Source organism: Melanostigma gelatinosum (genome assembly GCF_949748355.1).
Source record: "Melanostigma gelatinosum genome assembly, chromosome: 21".
Taxonomy (NCBI): domain Eukaryota; kingdom Metazoa; phylum Chordata; class Actinopteri; order Perciformes; family Zoarcidae; genus Melanostigma; species Melanostigma gelatinosum.
Window position 1 is genome coordinate 13,981,977 of NC_136654.1, and position 21,363 is coordinate 14,003,339.

The 21,363-nt window shown below is 46.4% G+C and overlaps 1 protein-coding gene across 1 annotated transcript in view; it reads right to left on the reverse strand.

The window, feature by feature from the left end:
- Positions 1-2,516: 2,516 nt before the first annotated feature.
- The window catches only part of wnt3 (wingless-type MMTV integration site family, member 3), a 20,990-nt gene continuing 2,143 nt past the window's right edge, over positions 2,517-21,363 (reverse strand). Inside the window, exons 2-4 of the mRNA XM_079293124.1 lie at positions 10,947-11,188; positions 7,925-8,190; positions 2,517-3,576 (exon numbers count right to left, since the gene is read on the reverse strand). Coding sequence (XP_079149250.1) covers positions 3,097-3,576; positions 7,925-8,190; positions 10,947-11,188 — 988 coding nt within the window. The 3' untranslated portion in view covers positions 2,517-3,096. The remainder of the gene's footprint in view (positions 3,577-7,924; positions 8,191-10,946; positions 11,189-21,363) is intronic.

Below are 21,363 nucleotides of genomic sequence, written 5' to 3' on the forward strand. Positions count from 1 at the left end.
TGAAACCCTTAGTGCCAATCTAGCTCCAGTTATTTTAATTACCAAGTGTTCCTGGCATGTTGAACTCATAAGAACGTGTCTTTATAATTGTGATCGAGTGTAATTATCTCGTAATCATGACACACTTGAGGTCTCGTGATGAGATGAAGCTCCTCAGACATTCGCGGTTAACCTCCACAGCTTCTGCAGCATGTTGTGTGAGAGTCACACAGCTCAACAGGAAAACACAGTCTGCTGTTTAACCAAGTAGCTCGTGCAGAACGTCTGTGTGGGCGCCGGTGGGACTTCTCCCCCGGGTGCAGATTTCTTGTCCTTCAGGATTGTGGACCCAAAGTTGCAGAACATATTTCTTTCAGGTGTTAATAACAGGAGCATGCTGCAAATGGAGATTATGTTGCGACCATTTCTTTAATTTGTATTTTGTGTCCCATAATTCTACATTTCTTGTATGTTTTTGATAATTGTGTTGTGTCACCTCATCTAGATAGTATGTCCTCTAAAATGTAACTTCTGTACAGTGCAAATTAACAGCCAATTCTTTAATAAGAATCCATATTTATGACTAGCATTATTCTATATTTTTTGTTGTTGTTGTTAACAAATGCCACAAAAAGACCAAAACCAACAATGCGTTTGTCTGTCTTACAATATCAGTAAAAAGTTGAATTTCGTCCTTCAACATCTTCTCGGCGTAGTTTTTCACAAATGTTACTCAAACAGGAGGAAATAGTGAATTGTTTGGGGACTATTTTCAGGGGCGGATTAATCCACATTTGGTGCTGTAGTGAGTATTTCGAGCTGCCGGACCGTGTGATTGAAGATGAATCGTGTGGTCATGGTAATAAAAGAATAGTTTTAATAGGTTTTGGACGACACAGGAAGAAGATATGTCGCTGTTGGTTATTGTGATTGAATTTGTTTTTTAAATGCCTCATTTTAAAATGGATGTCACTGTAGAAGAGAGTAAGGTATCTAAAGATGAGATATGTAACGAATATTTATTAAGCATGTAGAACTTTCTCTCACAGTCTTGAACATCTGTTCGGTGGAGAAGTGTGAACCTCTGGCTACAAAGCAAAAAGCACGAGACAGTTTTGTTCTTCAAATATATAATCTTAGTTCAGTCATACAGATATATACATCGTATAATAAATAATATTTATAAAAACATAACATTTACGATTATAAAATAAAAAGGGAATTATTCACTTTAAAACATTTGTACAAAACTTTGGATATAGCGGGAGAAGTGGAGGGGGACTGAACACAGGGAGGTAGTCCCAGGTGGGAGGAGGACACGAATGCTAAGCTACGTCACGCAGAGAGAGGACAGCCTACACGCGACTGGTGCTTTCTGTTTGTTCAATGCAATTAACAGGAAGCAGGTGGGACTGTCGGGACATGTCGTGTGGAAACCTCTCACGGTTTGTTCCACCAACAGCCATCCGTCCGTCCATCCGTTTTTCCATTCACTTGTTTGTCACTGGCAGCCGTCATGCACACACACACACACAGACATCTTGCACACACAAATCCTCCAGCTCCTGATGACGTTTCCCAGCTTTCTTCTGCTTAATGTCAGAATCTACGTGAATTGGAAGTCTTTTCTGTCCAACTCCAAAAAAACAACTTCCTTTTTTGACTGGGCAGACATCAAATTACAGTAGTGTTCATCCAATATCCCTAAAACATGAGTTTTTTTCTGAGTACAAGTTCATAAATCAGACTTCTCAAAAACCACAACTGTCCAACTGAGAGGAAAATACAGAGAGAAGGAAGGAAGGGTTGTGAAAGCCAATCAGAAGCTACTCTGGTCTCCACATGTCACACGTCCCCCTTTTTCCTTTTTCAACAGTGATGAAAGATCTGCCTCAGACTGAAGCCTCTATGATGGACCTGATGAGTGCATGAAGTGTTAGATAACAAACAAAAAGGATCTCCCTATCATCACTTTGCTCATAAGACCAGAATTAGCATTAAGCATGCTGACGCGTGACTCCCTTTGTGATGCATAAAGCCAGCCACAGATGATCTCTCATACAACTCAAACGGCATCACTCGGATCGAGCTCGTTGCATCACGCGTGTGGAAGTCGTGAGCGGATCGATCGAATGCAGGAACAAAGTCGTCATTCATAAGAAGTGCGAGCTTTGCAACGCATAAACAATGCTTCCGATTTTAACCACCTGGAGTGGCTGAATAGCGCGCACACACACACACACACACACACACACACACACACACACACACGTGTATGGTTGTTGGTGGAATGAGCATGCTTGTTCACACACATGCCGCATACCTCCAGTCCCAGCCCAATGGTAATATTTCAGAAATGCAGGGCTATAAAAATCAAGACTGCAGCATATGTATCTTCTCCGGTTGACTGGTGTGGTCGAGGGGAGCAGCAGCACATGAGGATTTCATCAGCTCAGTAGTTCACAACACAACAGCTCAGTTCAGTAGTTACAAAGTGATGGTTTCCCACGCTGCCGACGTGTTCGTGTCACTGGTAGAGGTTGGTTTAGTTTAAAAAAAAAAAAAAGGTAAACCAGCCAAGACAAGGAGAAGTGAGGTGTTAGTTAGAAGATGCTTTTTTTGTTTGTTTGTTTTTTTAATTCAAAAGCAAAGAGTGAAAGTTATTTTTTTTTTCTTTTTCTTTTTTTACTGCATTAATCTCAACAGGTATAAAAGTGTTACTGTACATGCAACACAAACATTGTGCTGGCATGGAGGGGGGAAATAAATAAGGGGGGGGGGGGCACAACTCGAGCTCCTTCCCATGAGAGCGGCCTAGAGCTCAGTCAGGTCATCACAAGGGTGTCAGATATCGAAACAAAGTGGTTTGGAAGACGGATTCTAGGTTTTTTACACAAAAATAAGAAGAAAGTATCCATCGCTGAGTGAGTGAGTGTGCCAATGAATGTTTTCGTGTTTGGAAGCGGGGAAGTCGTGCAGGAGGTGGGGGGTTGAAGGGCAGCACTTGTAGTCCAGCAGTCCGACCGAAAGCTCTCTCTCGCTCTCTCTCGCTCTCTCTCTCTCTCTCGCGCTCTCTCGCTCTCTCTCTCTCTCTCTCTCTCGCTCTCTCGCTCTCTCTCACTTGCACGTGTGGACGTCGTAGACGCGCACGCACTCCTGACAGCTGACGTAGCAGCACCAGTGGAAGATGCAGTGGCACTTCTCCTTGCGCTTCTCAGTCCGGGTGTTGTGGCCGCGGCCGCAGCACAGCAGGTCGCAGCCCTCGATGCCGTGCGACGACACGTTGCAGGCCCGGTCGCGCGTCCCGAAGGAGCCGGTCTCTGGGTTGGGCTCGCAGAAGTTGGGCGAGCCCTCGTAGTAGACCAGGTCACGCTCGGTGGGGTGCTTGAAGAAGTTGTACTTGACGCGCAGTGTCTCCACCCAGCCGCGGGACTCGCGGTGCTTCTCCACCACCATCTCGGAGGCGCTGTCGTACTTGTCCTTCAGGTAGTCGCCCAGCATGCGGAAGTCCGGCTGCGCCCACCAGCACGTCTTCACCTCGCAGCTCCCCGACAGGCCGTGGCACTTACAGCGCAGGTGCATGTGGTCGAGGATGGTCTGGGGAAACACAGGAGACACTGTTATGGTCACTTTGTGGGGATGTTTAAAGCCAATAGACCCGTTTACAGTGGGTAAGTGTTTGGCAACGGAAGTTAATTGGAGTGCAAGAAGTTGTCAAGCTGTGTAAGAGCATTGACCACCAAGGGTTTTGCATCATGTTTTGCATCATGGGTTCGGTTCCCGGCCAATGCAACATACTTTTGGGGCGACCGTGGCACACTGGGTTAAGAGGTCGTCTGGGAACCGGAAGGTCAACGGTTCGATCCCCGACTGGGATGTGTCACGTGTCGAAGTGTCCCTGAGCAATACACTGAACCCTCGGCTCCCCGGGCGCCTGTCATTGGCAGCCCACTGCTCCCTGTATGCAGGGATGGGTCAAATGCAGAGAAAACTTTCCCCCTTAAAGGGATAAAGATAGTATCTATTCTATTCTATTAGGAATGTAAAAGACAAACAATTCTCTGGGCAGATCATATGGCCGACATGAGGAAAACATTGTCCATCAACTTTGTGTTTGGGTTGGCAATCTGCAACCTGTGTATTTGGTGGAAAAACCTCTCGTGTAACATCACACTAGTGAGAAATTACAAGTCACTAGAATCTAGTCACTAGATGATCCAACTCTGTTGTGTGTTCATGTACAGAACGTGAAACACCATGACAGACTCAGAGGTTTGACTTCATTGAGTCTTTATTTGGGTGCTACAAATAGTCCAGTTGTAGTTGTGGAAGCAACATTTGCCTTCTTTTGGATGTCTTCGTATGCAGTATGACTTGTTCTGCAGATGATTGGGCATACACACGAGTGTGTTTTTGGGAATCACTCTCAGAAGGGATCGTTAGATAGCTTGCAGCTGTAGTCGCCGCCGGTGTGACGGGTTTAACGGGTGACCTGTGTGTTAACGGGTGACTCTAAGACGAGTGCGTCCGTGGTCACATATTTGGACAACAGTGTGCATCCAACTTTGTGTCCACCGTTTGCTTGTTCCTTTGATGTGTAAGAACCAGCGTGCTCAGAGCTCTGATCTTAACCCCGTCCAACACTTTGGGGATGAACTGGAACACCAACTGCAAGACGGATAGGGCCGCCCCCTCTTCGTCGATCAGTCGAGTAAACTGTGGCGTTTTAGTCGCTTTAGATTACTTTAGTCGACTAGTTGTTTTTCTGCTTTCTTTCATGCTGAATGACTGATTTACAAGAAACTCCTCGCTGTTAAACACAAGATTTACACTGGTGCTTTGTGTGATTTCTTGTGGGGAAACAAATTTTTCCAGATCTGTTGATTAAATCAACTAATCGCTGAGTCAATAAAATCCTACATTGTGCGTCTGTAGTTGCTCGTACTGACGGCAGTTGTTGAAAACACCAACAGAACATGTAGGTGTCCTCGTAACGGCCTTCAGTCAACCAGGCATTCGGCTGAAAGTCACCAGTTAACGCGGTCGCTGGTTAAACTGAAACACCTGTTGCTCTGAAAAACAAACATGTACAACTTCGTAAAGCCTGGCAAGGATCCAACATGTAAGCTTTCGTAACCCCTTTTTCCTGATCCCTTAAAGCAACACCCTGCTATAAATATATCTTTAGAGTCTGAAGTCACCGGCCCTAGGCTTTAAAGCTTAGATCACAGCAGGGAAAAGGTTTCCTCGTGGACGGATAGATAATAAATGGATACAGAAACTTCTTAAATGCACAGACCTCTTCTCCACAGTGGATCCATATGTTCAGTGTGCCCTCAAACTACTTTCCTGTAGCCAAGAAATCCCTAAATACTTTTGGCAGAGCTTTGGAGCTGCGAGGTGGTGAGAAGTTTCTCCGGACGTTTTGACATTCTTTTGCCACTGGAATCCACTTCAAGGCTTTAATTCAAGCTCTTCAAGGCCTACGAGCGGAGGGAATTTGACATTTTAAAAAAGGTAGATTTTGGGTCTAATATTCCATTTAAAAAGCGCAATTAAGTTAAATGTGCTCAGTTCATTTGATAAGTGACTCGGTGCTTGTGTGGCAGTGATGTCAGTCCACCACTGAGCAAGATCTGTCGGAATTTTAATGGTCAGAAATTTACAGGAAATTAAGTAATGCAGACTGAACAAAACCGCTGAAGACTCGCAGAGCGGGGCCAAGAAAAACAATACGCCACTGGCTGCAAGTTATCTAAGTGTCATGCAGCTGTGAAGTACAGAGGCGCCGCTGCTGGTTCCCTCTCAAGTCACTGGCTCACATCGTGAGTGTGCCGCCGCGGGGCTTATTTCACCTTTTGTGTTTTGATTTAGTTGTGTTTTTAATTCAATGGCTATATTTAGCTGCAGAATTCCCCCAGCTGGGGCGGAAGGCAGGTGCCTGTGGCACCTCTGGCTGAGGAAGGGGATAGTGAGAGAGGGGGGTTTTGGGAGGGGGGGGGGGGGGTCTAGTGACATCACTTTGTGAGCTTGTCATGCCAACATCAAGTCCCAGAGGGCCCCGGGGGCTAAATAATGGGAGCGTGAGAGGGCCAGGTGGAGAGGAGACTCACTTAGCTCCTGTGGTCTCCCCGGCTGCTCCTGTGCGCTCACATCAAAGGGGCCGTCTCGTTGCCGTGTGGTCCCTCCATTTGCCCCTCAGCGAGCAGCCGGGGAGACGATTTCTTCTCCGAGCGGTGACAGCAGCCAGTGATGTTTTAAGTCTGAGCTGATTCCCTTCCCCCCCCCCACCCCCCCTTCAACTCACTCGGGTTATTTGACTGTGAGGGAATTTTTTTATTGGGATGCAAAAGGCACGAAAGGCGAGGTGTGTTGCTGAGATGAGACATTCAAAGTCGAGTGCTCATTTTTAAGGCGGACAAGTCAAATAGCGAATCCTTCCCACCGTCACATGAACACTCAGTAATCCCAGACACTAATGTTTCCTGGATGAGTCCTCCTCCTTTTTGCATGACATGTCGCTGTCCGACGCTTCCGTTTACCCATTTAGCTACAATCCACAGTACAATAGTGGCATGTGTGCAGAGGAATGTCGAATGAAGGTCTCGTGTTACGGTGACTTGAGCACTTTTTCTACAGTTAGATGTCAGTACTTCAACAATGGAACCTGCTTCTGTCTTGCAGAGTCCGTCCCACAGTCCATCTTCTAACCGTTAAGCCACTGCTGATCAGTTTAGTCTTGTGGGAATCAATATCAATGCTATCTGTGCCAAAAGTATGCAGACTCTTCTGTCCACTGCTGTGTTTTTGTGCGAGGCCCCTCAGTTGAAGTGAAGGGAAATCTTAAAGGTGCCAAGTGTGATATTCAGAACTATGATCTACATAAAGATATAGTGGAGTGATGTCTACCTGAGCTGAGAATGAAGTCACTCTCCCCTTGTGTGTGTTGTAATCAGAGCTTCTCTGTGCTTTGTTTACGTAGCCACACTGGCCAGCTAATCGCCGCCACTCTGCACTGCGCTCACGCGGCGGTAATCGCCGATGAAGCCTCGGCTGTGCTCCCAAACGGACGTGTACACGGACGGCTGCAGGCACGACGGACAAGTAGTTCTCTTCATACTGTCCGCATGGAAGACGCGTTTCACACATCGCTACGCTATCACTTGCGTGGATAAGTCCGAACAGGTTTGCAGGCCCACAACAAATTAGCGGTACGCAGATGTCCGTAAAGAGGATAATGTGTAGCTTCAGCTTAAGGCCGTCCCGACCCACATCGACCCACAAGCGTTAGGAACAGTGCCATCGCCATATTGAGAGCCGTGTGGCGGCAATCCTTCAATCATAGATATATGCTCTGAATTTTTAATTCAGCACGTTTTAATGCTGCAGCTTACAAAGATATGCTTGTTGCTTTGATGTGTAAGAACCCTTAAGGGATGAACTGGGACACCAACTAAAAGACGGATAGGGCCGCCCCCCCTTAGTTGATGAGCTGAGTAAACTGTCGCTCTTTAATCGATAACATTACTTTAGTCCACTAGTTTCTGCTTTTTTTGCAGGCTGAATGACATATTTCCAAGAAACCTCTCTCTGGTCAACAACAGATTTACACTGGTGCTTGTGTGTGATTCTTTGTGGAGAAACACATTTTTACAGATCTGCTGATTAAATCAATCGCTTAGTCAATAAAATCATTCACAAAGAATTTCTTTGGTTGAGGCCCTAGAGCCAGACCCGATCACATAACATCAGTGCTGGCGCTCACTGATGCAAATCCCTGCAGACATGCCTTCCAGAAGAATCCTGTGGAGAGCCTTCCCAGAAGATCGGAGACTTCTTGATGATGGCACATGAATTTGAAACAATCTCACGAGTATTTAGATGGTGATTAATATGTATAGTATATCTGTGCACATTCTCCTCATGTGTCTCTAAATGTGTTTACCGAGCGTCCCGCCTCGTTGTTGTGTCGGTTCATCGCCGATCGGGCGTCCGGACGATTCTCCCTGGCGTCGGCGAACTCCCTGGACACCAGCACCCCGAACTCTGCGTCCTCGCTGCAGCCGCCCCACTTCCAGCCCTCCCCGGGGGGGCCCTTGTGGTGGGAATCGCAGCCGCACATGGTGGACGTGCCCTCGGCGCAGGAGCGCGTCACTGCGAACGCCACGCCCGCTGAAGCGATGGCGTGGACGAACGCCGACTCTCTGGTCGCTGAGAGAGACGGATGAAGACAGACAGAGAGAGAGAGAGTGTGAGTCAATCTTGTGCTTAACATGGACAATCTTTACTGCTGCCAACATCCAGACAGACATATTGAAAGGGATACCTGCAGGCAATAACCTTTTAACACAACATCTTTGCAAAGGCATTTATGCACCGGTGATTGCCACTGTGAAACACAACAACCCTTTGGGAAAGAAACTTTGAACCCTTTTATTATTTTACAAAATGTAAACATGCCTCCCAGTATTTACCACATGATCTTCGTCAGCGATGAGGAAGCGCACACTACATGAAGGAGCCTATAAAGCAGAGTCCCTGCAGTGACATCAGCCCATTGTGGTTGTTGTCAGGAGGGCCTAACGCTCAGTGGGATCTCGTGACCTCCCGTCATCCCTGAGGTGTGCTGCTTTGCATCTGGATAGTGTTTCAGGAATGTTGTCACCCCCCCCCCCCCCCCGTCCCCCACCACACACACACCTCCCACCCGTCCCTGTTCATAGCCCAGGGCCTTCTGGTGAAACCTAGCAGTGTGTCGGCCTGTTTCTTTTTTTCACACCGAAGGATGGAGTTACGCCTCCTTTTGAAGGCAACAGCTTATTACGTAACCGGACACCATTGTTTCACAATCACAGCACACTTAACGTGGCTCAGCCATTACACTCTGCTAGCTGTGTAACATACATGCAATACAGATACACAGAGGTAGGTGGGGGGGGGGGTTCTGAGATCCACAACTGCGTGATCTGAGTTTTGAAATTTGTACGATCACGACCAGACAATTAGACCCACATTTTGCAGACCACAGTGGCTACTAAAGCCAGACATTCTTCAAGCTTTTCCACTGCCAACGAGGCTTTCAAGACTCGATCACAATCAAGTTTACAAGCCACAAACACAGTTTACTGATGTTTGTCTGGAGGCAGGTCATATTTCCCCACCCTGAAAGTGTCCACAAGCAAAGTTGCAAAACAAATCCTGTTTACACGAGCCTGTAGGGCTAATATGTTGCCAATAGGATCAATATTTATTTCTGACATTGTATGCATGCTAATAATATCAAAGGTGAAATGTCAGATGGATCAACTGACTTTTTTAGCAGATGCTGAAATACTGTAAATCACAACTATTTTCAGTAATATTTGAAAAATAGCATCACAAACTGAACCCATATGTTCACAGTATGATATGTTAGATACATCTAAATGATGAAACTGTGTGTCTATAAAAGCTGTATTTCCACCGTTCATTCTCAGTAAAAGGATACAGTTTTGCTCTAAATCCCCAGTGCATGATTGGATGACACTCCGTCCTCAGGTCGGGCATCCCTGCTCGCCCTGGCAGGCCTAGCTGGGCCCTCCACAACGGGGGCCTGTGAGCCCTGGGCCCCTGGAGCTCTGGCTGTTAGCCATGGCTAGCGCTGCTTCTGCTACCTGCTGGGCCCATCAATCCGCCTTTGTTTCCCTTGTGTCACACTGTATTATCCACACAAAGGGCCCAGCGACTCGCGCCCCCACAGCCCCGCTCTGCCCGGAGCTGGCATTCCCTAAACTCACCCCCCCCCCCCCCCCCCCCCCCCCCTCCCCCTCTCCAGCCACCCCTCCGCCAACACCCTGAGCTGAAATCCCATACACCACCACGGGACCTCAACCCCCCCACTTCCTCCCGGCATCCACCAACAGCACCGCCGTGGCCAACGCGCCTCTTAAGGTGGCTCGGGCTGGTGGTTGGTAGCTCTCCCTTTCCTAACTCCCAACTTTTCCATTCATCACTCCCAAAGTGAGCTGCTCTTCCTTCCTTCCTTCCTTCCTTCCTTCCTTCCTTCCTTCCTTCCTTCCTTCCTTCCTTCCCCATCCCAAAGCGCACACCCGGGCTAGGGTTGGGAGAGATCCCCTTTCAGCCTGTTTTCATGACAGAGTCAAAAGGGCGTGTGAATGGGGCGTCCGTGGGAGCTGGACTGTGTGAGGCGCGCACTGGTCTTCATGCACAGTAGGGGTTGAGCGGAGCCCCCCGGCCCTTTTCTATTGCCTGTAATCTCATTTGGCCTCCCCTCTCCCTTTTATTTGACTGAGGAGCTTGGACTGCTCACACTGCCCAGTTCTGCCCAGATTCCTTCCCCTCTGACACACAGGGTAATTCATTTCCAATGAGCAGCCTCGCTCACGACACATACACTTCCACCTTTTAGAATTAGGGACTGCAAGGCCTTAAGCGGGACACCTGTGTCTATTGTACCCCCCTCCCCGACTGTCAGGTTTAGTGGGATTCTCTACAAGGACACAGCCAGTGTGGCCATATCGTACAATTAGTATTCTGTTTGTGAAGCGCCTGATGGATGTCTCCAGTATATCAGCTGTGCTTGTCAGGTTTTGTTGATGGATTCCCACCGTGTTGCCTCTTTCATGTACGAGAGTGTAAACACGGTTTGGAGGGAAAAAAACTCTGAAGACGAATGCGATACTGGAGGTAAAGATGGCTGGAAGTTGAATAATGCGTCGGAGCTTGTACCTGCACCCCTTTCAGAGCAGGAAAGGTGTATATTATTGTAATTGGCCTGGTTAGGCGTTTGTCAGCAGAAGCCCAGAGAACAGGCAGCGCTGAGCCTCAGGGTGTTCGTTTTGTAGCAGCTCGCAATAGCCTCAGCCAGAGCTTTTATGTAGTCATAGTTTTGGCACAGATTATTATTATCAAGCCTTGGATACGTATGTACATCGTCATTAAATACAGCAGTAAAGAGTCAAGCGTACCTTTATCGAGCACAGGGCCGAAAATGGCCAAGTTGTCCTTGATGGTGGTGCAGTTCCACCGTCGGCCCCTGAACTGGTGCTGGCACTCCTGGATCCCCAGCTTGACCCCCTCCGCGACGCTGGGCATGATCTCTATGTAGTTGCGACAGAAGCGCAGCTGCTTGGGCACCAGGCCGGGGATGGAGCCGCACAGGATGGGTTGGGAGCCCAGAGACGAGTACTGCTGCCCGAGGGCCAGGGACCTGTGACACCAAGAGAGGGAGAAGAGCTCATCAGGTGAGACACATCTCTGCATCTGTGTTCAGCACTATAGCGGACTAGGAATATAAAGATGTGCAACATGATCCAAAAGAGGTTTATCACCACGACCAAACACCTAGAACTTAACATCACTTATTCTTTGCTTTTTAGGGTTTATATTGACTACTTTTTGGGTTTCCAGCTAAAAGTAGCACAAAAACTGTCAAGTAGTGAGTGAAAGCTGACATTTAGTATGTTTAGACAGATTAGAATTCATTTTATAAGATAAGATTTTGCCAATTTTGGATAATTATAGTTCAACACAACTCATTCCAACTTGTCACATTCTGATGCTTTGTCAGACGCACTGGGTGGCCCACGTCACAAAAATCACTCGCCTAACTTCAAAATAGCTCAACACCGGTCTCAACACCGCCGACACAGTTACAGATGGTTTCCATTGTAGTTCTTGACAGCGCGGTGCTCATACAGTCGAGTGCGTCGGTATCAGACATCCTGCAATGAGAACGGGCTGCAAAGTCTCCTCGTGCTGGTTGTGTTCAGACAACATTTAACATTTGGCTTCCTTTTGTTGAATGAAACAAAAAAAGGTTTTGCAGAAACGTGTGTAAACCTCTCGACGTAAGGTATCGGGGAAAGTATTTTGCACTGGTTTCATCATGTGATACCCAGCCCTAGTGCTTTTCCACTGTCAGAGGATGTAGGAAGTGAGACTGTTTGCCTCACAGTACAAGTCTGTGCCCTCCATGAGCTCCACCCTACACTAACAATGATGGTGACCTGCCAGGGAGGCTTCCCTCAAAGTCAACCAGCTTTTGGAGAGCAGTTCACTTCTCTGTTCGTTAATCTCAGGTTTAACTGTAAGCGTAGCTCAGTGATTTATTGAATTATCTGTTTATTGTAGTTTATACTAAGAGCTGCTGTTTATCTCTGTCTCTTTCTTTTTCCCACCAGGAGGGGAGGGGTTGTAGGCTTCTTCAGGGCAGGGATACAAGCTATTAGTTCTGACTCTTCAAGTGTTTCCACTTGTTAGGATACACAGATCTGCTGCTGATCTAACAGATAACACACAAGCCCCCTCTCTCTCACACACACACAATAAAACACCTGTCTGCAGCACTTCCATCACTGATTTGCGGTTTTTCCCACCGTAGCTGATTTTGATAAGAATGACAGAGCTTACAGACGGACAGCATATCTGAAGATATGTGCCTCACCAGAAGGCTCGTGCAGATCTGCCCATGGAAGGGATTAATCCCCACAACGAGACAGCCGAGACCAGCACGTGATGCCAGAAACCATTACAGTTTCAATCAGGTAACTCATTTGAATTGCTTTCTATTTATCTAGAAGTAAGTGTGTGAGAGAGAGAGGGAGAAAGAAAACATTTGCCGTGCCCGTGTTTTAACACGCTTTTTGTGATGACAGGCTCAAACAAAACTGCGGTTTCTTCCACAAGGTTTTGCATTTACTGAAGGGCGTTGCACTCAAGTGTCTTGTTTATTTATATCTGGGCGCATCACCTGACATGTCTCTGTACGGGGCCGCTGCGTTCTCGAGAGGCGATCTCGTCACAACAGATGTGTTGGCTGCGTCTGTGGCGGACAGCGTGGCGCTGGAGGCCTGCGACGGGATCACGGGGAACAATTGACGCCGATCAGATCAGAGCGCCGCTCGGGATGACCTCAGGACCCCCGCGGGGCGCAACCCAATCGTGGCAGCCACTGACTCTGACGGATGAGCGCAGTGCCCCACCCCAACACAAAAGTCAAGCCATTGAAGTCACAGGAGAAAAAACTGAGTAATCCCCCCCCCCCCCCCCTCCTTTGATAGGTTCTCAGCTCGTGGGCGCTTTTGCTTTCTACATATGGCTACTAACAAAAAAGAAAACCTGCCCCCGCCTCCCCTCCCAAATATGTTTCTGATCTCCGGTATCACGGCTTACACACTGCAACGTGCGACTGAGTTGTTTTGCTTTCACAGCTGGTGTAATGGAATATATGGTGATCACATGATCGGCTGAAAGCCACTTGTGTTGTTTGCTTCCTCGCAGACACTGATGCACAACAAACAAGTCTCACGTTTCCGTGTTTAAAACGCTGTCCGATCGCAGCTCCGTCAAGCACGGCACAGTTACATAAGCTCTTCAAAACCCTCAAACACTGTGCACGAGGAAGAATACGTCTCTTGTTTCACATTCAACTCAATTATTCAAACTTAAAAAAATGCTGTTTTGCCCAATTCGATGTTCCCATGCAGTAATCCGATAGTGCTCATCAATCTCATTCATGTTCTTGTCTCAAGTTTAGCGAAGCAGAGGAAGCCACATTAGCTCATCCCATCGGGTCCCGATCCCGCCGACATCACTGAGTTCAAGTGTTGCTGACTTCACTCCGTCTGGTGACGGAGTGACTAAGGGCCCTTAATTACAACGTCTGCTAGCGTGGTTTCTGCCCATTAATCTCTCAAGTCGTGGGACGGACCAGAGTGGGCGATGCCCCTGAACACAGAGCTTGAATTTGAACCCCTGATGTCACAACTTCAGTCGGTTCACTCAGAAGGAAAATCTCTTCTGTCCAAGTGAGATATCTCTGTGTTTAGACCGCCAACCCCTGCTACATTTCAGGCTCCATTCAGGAGGGCTGAACCGCTTACCCACCACTCCGACATACTGGCTTTGCCAGTGAATTTGGGATTTTTTGATGGAATCAATCAGCTAACCGCATGGGACTTTGTGGTGGACGTTGCATGTTTAGACTACAGGCTGTGGATCTACCAGCCTATTTGTCTTTGTTTGCAAAGGATGTGCCTCACTTGATCCATATGGACAGATGAGATGAAAGGGGATATCTTTTTGGCTAGGTGCTAATGAGAGTCTTAACCCTGAGGGGTTATGAGGCGTATCATGCATCAGACACACACACACACACACGCAAACAGACGCATGCAAGCAGGCCACATGTGAGCCATGCTGATCCTGCCTGCTTGGCCTCACTTCTGGGAAGCCACGAGCAACGTGTCTCAACCGAGCGAGGGAGCAGCAGACGCAGAGACCTCCGCAGAGGCAGAATGCCGGGGGAATCTGCTGCAGGGGACGAGACGAGCAGCAGAGCAGCAGCGAGCGGCAGGGCTTGGCAGGTGCATGCCCGGGCAGGTCCGTATGGGGCCTCTACTGGCCTGGGGGGGGGGTTGGGGGTTTTCTCAGTTTTTCTAAACTGGGCTGATGTGAAAGTATGACGGGCCGCTGGAAACCACAGATATGAAGCAGAGGAAACAAAGGGATTCCACCACACACCTCGCTGAAGAGTGGAAATTCACACAATCAAGACTGTAACGCTGACTCAACCACTCCCAGTGCAATCAAATCACTACAATCTGCAGCAGGGTTCTGAAAAGTGGCAGCATCCTGCAGTTCTTTACATTTTGTCTGTGAGCAAGGAGTCTTGCACTGTCAGAAATATGTTGCAGCTGTTATTGTGGGAGGTCTGCATTTCAGGGGTCAGTGTGTAGCACATGTCTGTGCACAGATGGGCTTTTCTTTGTGTGACAGCCTCCTGTGTCCAGAGGCACAAAAAGTACCAGGTGACCCTCTGAACCTCTTGAGCCGAACACGACACCTGACCTCACTGCCTTTGGCCTCACAGCCCACAGAAACAGTTTGAAGTTCATGACCAGGGTCCCGTGTAGAAATATCTAAGAGGATGCTGGGTGCTGATCTCCGGCTTGTTTGCCTCGTCTATCAAAGTCATTACGATCAGTGACGGCTCAGATTCTACCGTCATGTAATCTCCTATATACCTTGTCGGAGTTGCTGCCCGTCTTTGAGTGAGGAGAATTCAAAGCAGGCAAACCAGACGTAGGCCCGGCCCTGACTTTGGTGTTATACATTTTGAGAACATTACACAAGCATAACATGGCAAAGGCTTGAGACCCCCAACCCACACACACACACACACTCTACATACTGATGGCCAAAACAGGTTATTACTTTGTGGAATAATTTCATGCATTTAAAAGTTGAGATGTTGCTTAGCCTCAGAGTGCACATCTCTCAATGTTATTAAGTCTTCAAAATCTCCTCAAAAATTATACATTTTAATAAGTCTGTACAATAATCTATAATGTTAATGTTGTTTCCTTTGATTTTATATTGTTATATATTACAATAAATATTGATATTTTGCAGCAGTTGGACAAAAAAACGAGTAGGTCACGTGTCACTTCTGGCTGCCATCTTTGGTCATAACGGCTTCTCTTATCATCTCTTCACCTGCAGCTAACTCGGTTATTTGTTTTAATTGGATAACGTCGGAAGAATCTTTGAGGAATCTGCACGTCTTCAAAACAGCGGTAAATGACCTGCTAACGTCAGCAGCATTAAACGTTAGCACTGTTTCTATTAATATCACGTTTTATCTTAAATCTAAAAGATGATTTATGCGGCACAACAGCTGGGTAAATCATTTCTAACACCTTTAATCATTCCGCGTTCTTTATGTTGGTGAAGTACTTTTATTGCAAGTTAAAAATAGTGTTTTATATTGTTGTCCTACTCCTTAATGCACTCGCGCACCCAGGTCATTAACGCGACAGTAAATGTAACGTAAGTTACGTTACATACTATTTTGCTTCTGAGTCTCAGTTCCTTTGCTTAAGTACAAGATGAAATATTGAATTACAAGTCCTGCATTTAAGATTGTATTGAAGTAAAATTACTTATTAGCAGAATGTACTTATTGTACCCATAGAGGCAGAACGGCTCCTGTGTATATTATTGGTGATTGTTATAGTTAATAGATGAACAAATATGCAGCATTTTAATGTTGATGCTGATTGCGGTGCAGCTAACAACGTACTGTGGGATAGTTTACTTGATTTAAATGCACATTTCATTAGCTTTGTGTGTTAAATTAAAGTAAATATAGCTGTTAAATAAATGCCGTGGAGTGAAAAGTCCGATATAAGTCTAAAATGTATTGAAGTCTAAAATAACAGCAACTGGAATTACTCAAAGTATAAATAGCTCCTAACTGGACTTAAGTCGACTTTGTCAGAAAGACATTTATAACACGTTTTAGGTTCCTGTTGTTTTGACTGAAGTTTTTAGTGGCTTGTAGTTCAGAACAAATTGGAGCGTTGAAGTGGCGACCGAAGTATGAGGAAGAGCGAGGGATTAGAGAGCCTGTCACAATCCATCCCTCCATGCATTACTCCTGAGGCGCTGCTCAAAGGCTCATGGAAACCTGCATGCATGTATGAAGGCAGAGTGAACTGCACGGTTGTGTTGCTACTTGTAAGTTCCTTCTTCAAACAAGGTCATCAATTAGAAAGATAAAGGCAAGAGGTGGGATGCCTTTGTTTGTGTTGCTCAAACATTGTTGAAAGTCTTAATGGCGTACTGGCTTGCACCCTCGTTGCAGGACGTGCTGATAACTGCTGACAGGTAATGATATGATTAAAAGTTGGAACACTCTCCGGGCTGTTGGAGGAGACTTGGATCTGATGATGTATTCAAGTAGCTACACCTTTTGTGTGCAGAATTAGGGTTTGTAAGTTAGCAAAATCCCCAAGATTTGTTCAACTTTGATGCTGTAAATGAATCAATCATCAAAATTCACATCTCTCTTCGGTATGAAACGTTTACCTGAGTTGGTAAATACGAACTTTATTGTATTTTATGTCAGTTGTATTTATTTAACAGAAGGAATTTGAAATGATTCACTCTTATGCTGTGGAAAGTAGGAGTTCTGTTTCATTGTGTTTTATCATAAAGCAGGTTTAGGTGCTATATTAATACTGTGAAGGTCTCTCTCAATCCCGTCTGCTGTGATGCCATGAAGATGGCGTTGCGGAAGAATCGGAAACGCTGACCAATCAGAGCAGACTGGGCTTTTTTGGGCGGGAGGGGGCGGGGCTTAAAGTGCCGAAGATGGAGCGAGTTTGAATCCAGGTATATTCGGTGTTTTCCATCATTAAATCCTGTAAACATGTTCTCGTAGGAACCCAACGTCTCCTGTTAAAGAACACATTTAATTGTGGCTTCAGATTTGATAAAACGCAATCGCATTCCAATGTGTCTTTGCTGTTATTGACGATGTGTGCCAGCCGTTCTTAGCCCTGTCTGAACAAGTTAACTTAACAAGTTAAAGAGAAATGAATAAAGTTAGTTTATGCCGGGTTTGTGCCTGAAGCGCTGAGTCCTGAGTGCATTCTGTCACCTCGTCTGTGAGAAACAAGAAGCCTTCTGCTGTAACAGACTGCGAGAATGTTGTTTGCATTAACCTCCAATCTACCTCTATTTTACCTCTATATGTTGACGCCGCAGCTCAACTTGTCAGATTTGCCCCGAGGACACCGTGCTGCTAAACGAGGCCCTGGCAGAGCTGAGAACATTGCCATCAGAATTTCATTTATAAATCCCACAGCAGAGTCCGCGGAGAGACAAAGACGCTCGAAAAGAGAGTAAGTGGGCCAAGGAAAGTTGCCGGCGTCGCCCGAGGATGGGACTTTTCCTGGTGGAGGCTGGAAGGCAAAGCTACCGTCTGTGTTTAGTTGTCTTCCCTTTCTGCTTTGGCACACTTTTGATTTGTGGTCCGACAGCTCCTGGCGGGTCCGATAAAAAACGACAGGACCCCTGAAACAACCTGTTCTTTCTTCCTCCCTCTGCAGACTGCTGAGAGTGGAGTTGGGACAAGGAGCCCCTGCAGTCACAAGCTGACGGGCAGAGGGAAACTGAACAGGGTGTAAACTTGTCAACCTGCTCGTCAGAATGGGGAATGAGCGAATGACGAATGCTCGACGGACTCGGCGTCCCGGTGTGTCCGTATATAGGTGGACACAACAGAGAGTCTTTGTGTGAATGAGCCACAACTCAAACGGTGCATTGTTCCCTGCCACCGCTCATTAGGGGCAGCTTGTTGGCATCGCTGCTTGAATTGTCAGCAGTAATGCATCCTATGCAAATCATAACTCGTAGTGGATTCTCTGGAATCTTCCATTGTCTAATGTCTGGAAGTTCTTTGCTGGCAATTTCAAACACAGCGTTGTGTGTGTGTGTGTGTGTGTGTGTGTGTGTGTGTGTGTGTGTGTGTGTGTGTGTGTGTGTGTGTGTGTGTGTGTGTGTGTGTGTGTGTGTGTGTGTGTGTGTGTGTGTGTGTGTGTGTGTGTGTGTGTGTGTGTGTGTGTGTGTTTTAAAGTAGTTAGAACACCTAATTGCTGTTGACTGTCGCGTGCTTGGGTAATTTGGAGAAGGAAAAAGTTGTGGTGTGATTGTTGGGGTTGAGCTCGGCTAACAGAGTTTGCCTCTCTGCAGATATTTCACTCACAGGCGGTTTGTCCCATGTTAAAGAAACGAACTGTCATGCATGTTATTGCTTCTCCCTTCTCCCCTTCGTGTCCCTCAGTAGGGCTGGGTGTCGTACATTCAAAACGTTTTTGGTTCATGCTGACATGTACCCAACTTTAAAGCTGGCATCGAACATCTGGGCAGATTTGCAATCTTGTTCACAGATTCTTTGGCCGGATTATTTATGATTTTGACCAAACAAGACTATTTTATTCAGGGAACTTTCTTGTAAGGCTGCTTGTGTTTATAACATATTTAATTGAATTTCAGATTATTGGCTTCTTTTGTTCAATGAAAATCTATTTAAATTATTGAGAAAAAAGCAACATATACTAAAAACATATATCACCCCTATAAGGGAGTGAAAGCAGTGCAATATAAATATCTTGTCCTCAAAATCATGATACATAACCGTGCAATCATTGTTTACGCATGGAGATGAAGTTTTGTGGTCGCAACGACATGACACCTTATCCACAATTATTCACAGCATTTGTTTTTTTAAACGTGAAAACTGAATTCCTTCTAATTTTGAGGGACGTTGAGCTACCATCCTCTCTTCCCTTTCCTCTCCTCGCTGCATCGTGATCAGTTGTCTGGTTGACCCGGTCAGCGACCCCAGGGCTCTGGCTGAATACCTGCTGTACAGGTGCGACCAACACGTCTCTGTCCCTGACCCCTGTGTGCCAGAGAAATGGCTTTCTGCGAATAATTAACCTCTGTAACAAGCCGTGCAGGTGAGATTCAGTCAGGTAATGAAGACTTTAAATAGTGTGTGTGTGTGTGTGCCTCCACACGTGTCCCCTGACGATCTCTTTGCCTCTGGCCGTTGCTGGTTTCCCTTTGAGGAACTGCCCCGGCCTGTGTTTTAGTGCAGCTAATATCTGTGCACCAGGGGGACTTTGTCATTTCCTACAAGAGCACACCGTCCTTTGATGGTGTTTGAAGATTAGAAACTCGCCTTGGCCGCTTTGAAATACCACTCTCCTTTGAACCTCTCCGCCTGTAGCTGCAGTTTGACTGGATGGTGTCGTCCCACATGCTTGTTCAGTGACGACAAGTTTTGTTTCGTGAGATAACGTGTCGAGTCAGCACGTGAACGAAACTCTGACTGACGGTACGAGTGCAGTTAAAGGCCGGTGCAGTTTTTTTGGCCATTGTGATCGGCAATGTTCTTTAAGATCAGCACGTTAAAATGTCACGAGACGGTTCACAAAAACAGCTTTGCAGTGGCTAAACACCTACTTTGGGACATGTTACATAATCATACGTGCTTTTAAAGAGTTTCTCTGTGGATGTCACTTTCTGTGCAGACATTTTTCTTTTGGCTTGAGCCCAAACTTGCCTTTGACTCCGGCCCTCAGCCATTCATAATGGAAGCCTAAAGTTTCATTTGAATGGCATTCTTCTGGACTCTCCTGCTCTTTTCTCTACCTTCCACCGCGCCGCTGAGAATAATAGCCGAACATCCTTGATCTTTTCACACAAGACGGCGGACGGAGGATTTTCTCCGCAGTAAGAATCATTTCAGTGATCCCTTTGCCAACGGTCGGGGTTTTTGGGGTTGAAGAATGGATTGAAGATTGGAGGTTAGGAAAGGGGGGGGGGCTTCCAGTCAGATAATGACATTCCTGAGACCCAGAGATGGACTCTAGAGCCCCATTTAAGCCGCTCAGGTTGAACTGGGAGAGGTCTGTGTATAGACTGGGCAGTTTGAGGAAACCTAGATAGCTTGGAGAGGTGAGCCACCGGTTTTATTGAGAAAAACCTCCACAAGTAGTCCTTCAAACGGCAAACGCAATGTTAGACAGGAAGCCCTATTGAGGGATTATGCATGCTCCAGATTCTAATTAAAGGATGTTGGAATTGAGTAACTGAAAGCTTTTATGATGCTGAGTAGTAGATTAGTATTTATATGTGTAATACATATATAATTGTTGCACTGCACTGTCAAATGATATTTCTTGTCTTTCGTTCAGATGCGTTACTTCTAACCTAAGTCTGCTTTTGCTCTTGTTTCACCTGAGTGGAAGTGAACTAATTCAACGAAAGATGGATTGCTCAGGACTGCACTGATGATCCTTTTAACTCCAGCAAAGTGTTTGCTGTTTGTAAAAAATATTCAAAACGGTTGTTTCGAGCAGTTTTCCATGCAACAGCCTCATTTCTTTATCCGTCTCTGTGTCTCAGTTTCCTCCATCCCTCCCCATAGTTCTCTCTTTGATTTCACAACAACAAACATTCCAAGTAATCTCAAGCATCAAAACACTTTAGGGGGAAAAGTTGAATCAATATCCCAACTTGAAATTGCAAAAAACAATCGACATCAAGTGTACAACGTCTCTTTCTTGTGCAGCTTTAACAGTGCGATCACGGAGGAGTGAGAGAATAACGCTTATTGGATTTAAAGTGTAACTGTGCGGCGTGATATGACAGCGTTAAACCGATAATCACCGCTGATGCTCGACGGCTCGTGTTGGAGGAGAATCCGCTGAGCTAATTCCTTGTTGAAAGTGACTGTCATCGTTCACTCAAGGAACACAAACAACACAGCCGGCTTAAGCTGAGGAGTTAAGCTGCGATACAATAATACAACCTCTGTGTTTGAGAAGAACAGAGTATTGCATCATACTCCTCAGCTTCTTAGATGTTCTCTGGTTATTAAACGTAGGTTGACTGGTGAAACCAAAACACAGCAATAAGTCCGAGAACAGATATTTCTTCATGCACGGCGTTGTCAGATGATTGGACAGAGACACCGTGGGACCTGTGGAGTCTGTGAAGTCACAGCCACGAAGCCTTAAGCTGTCA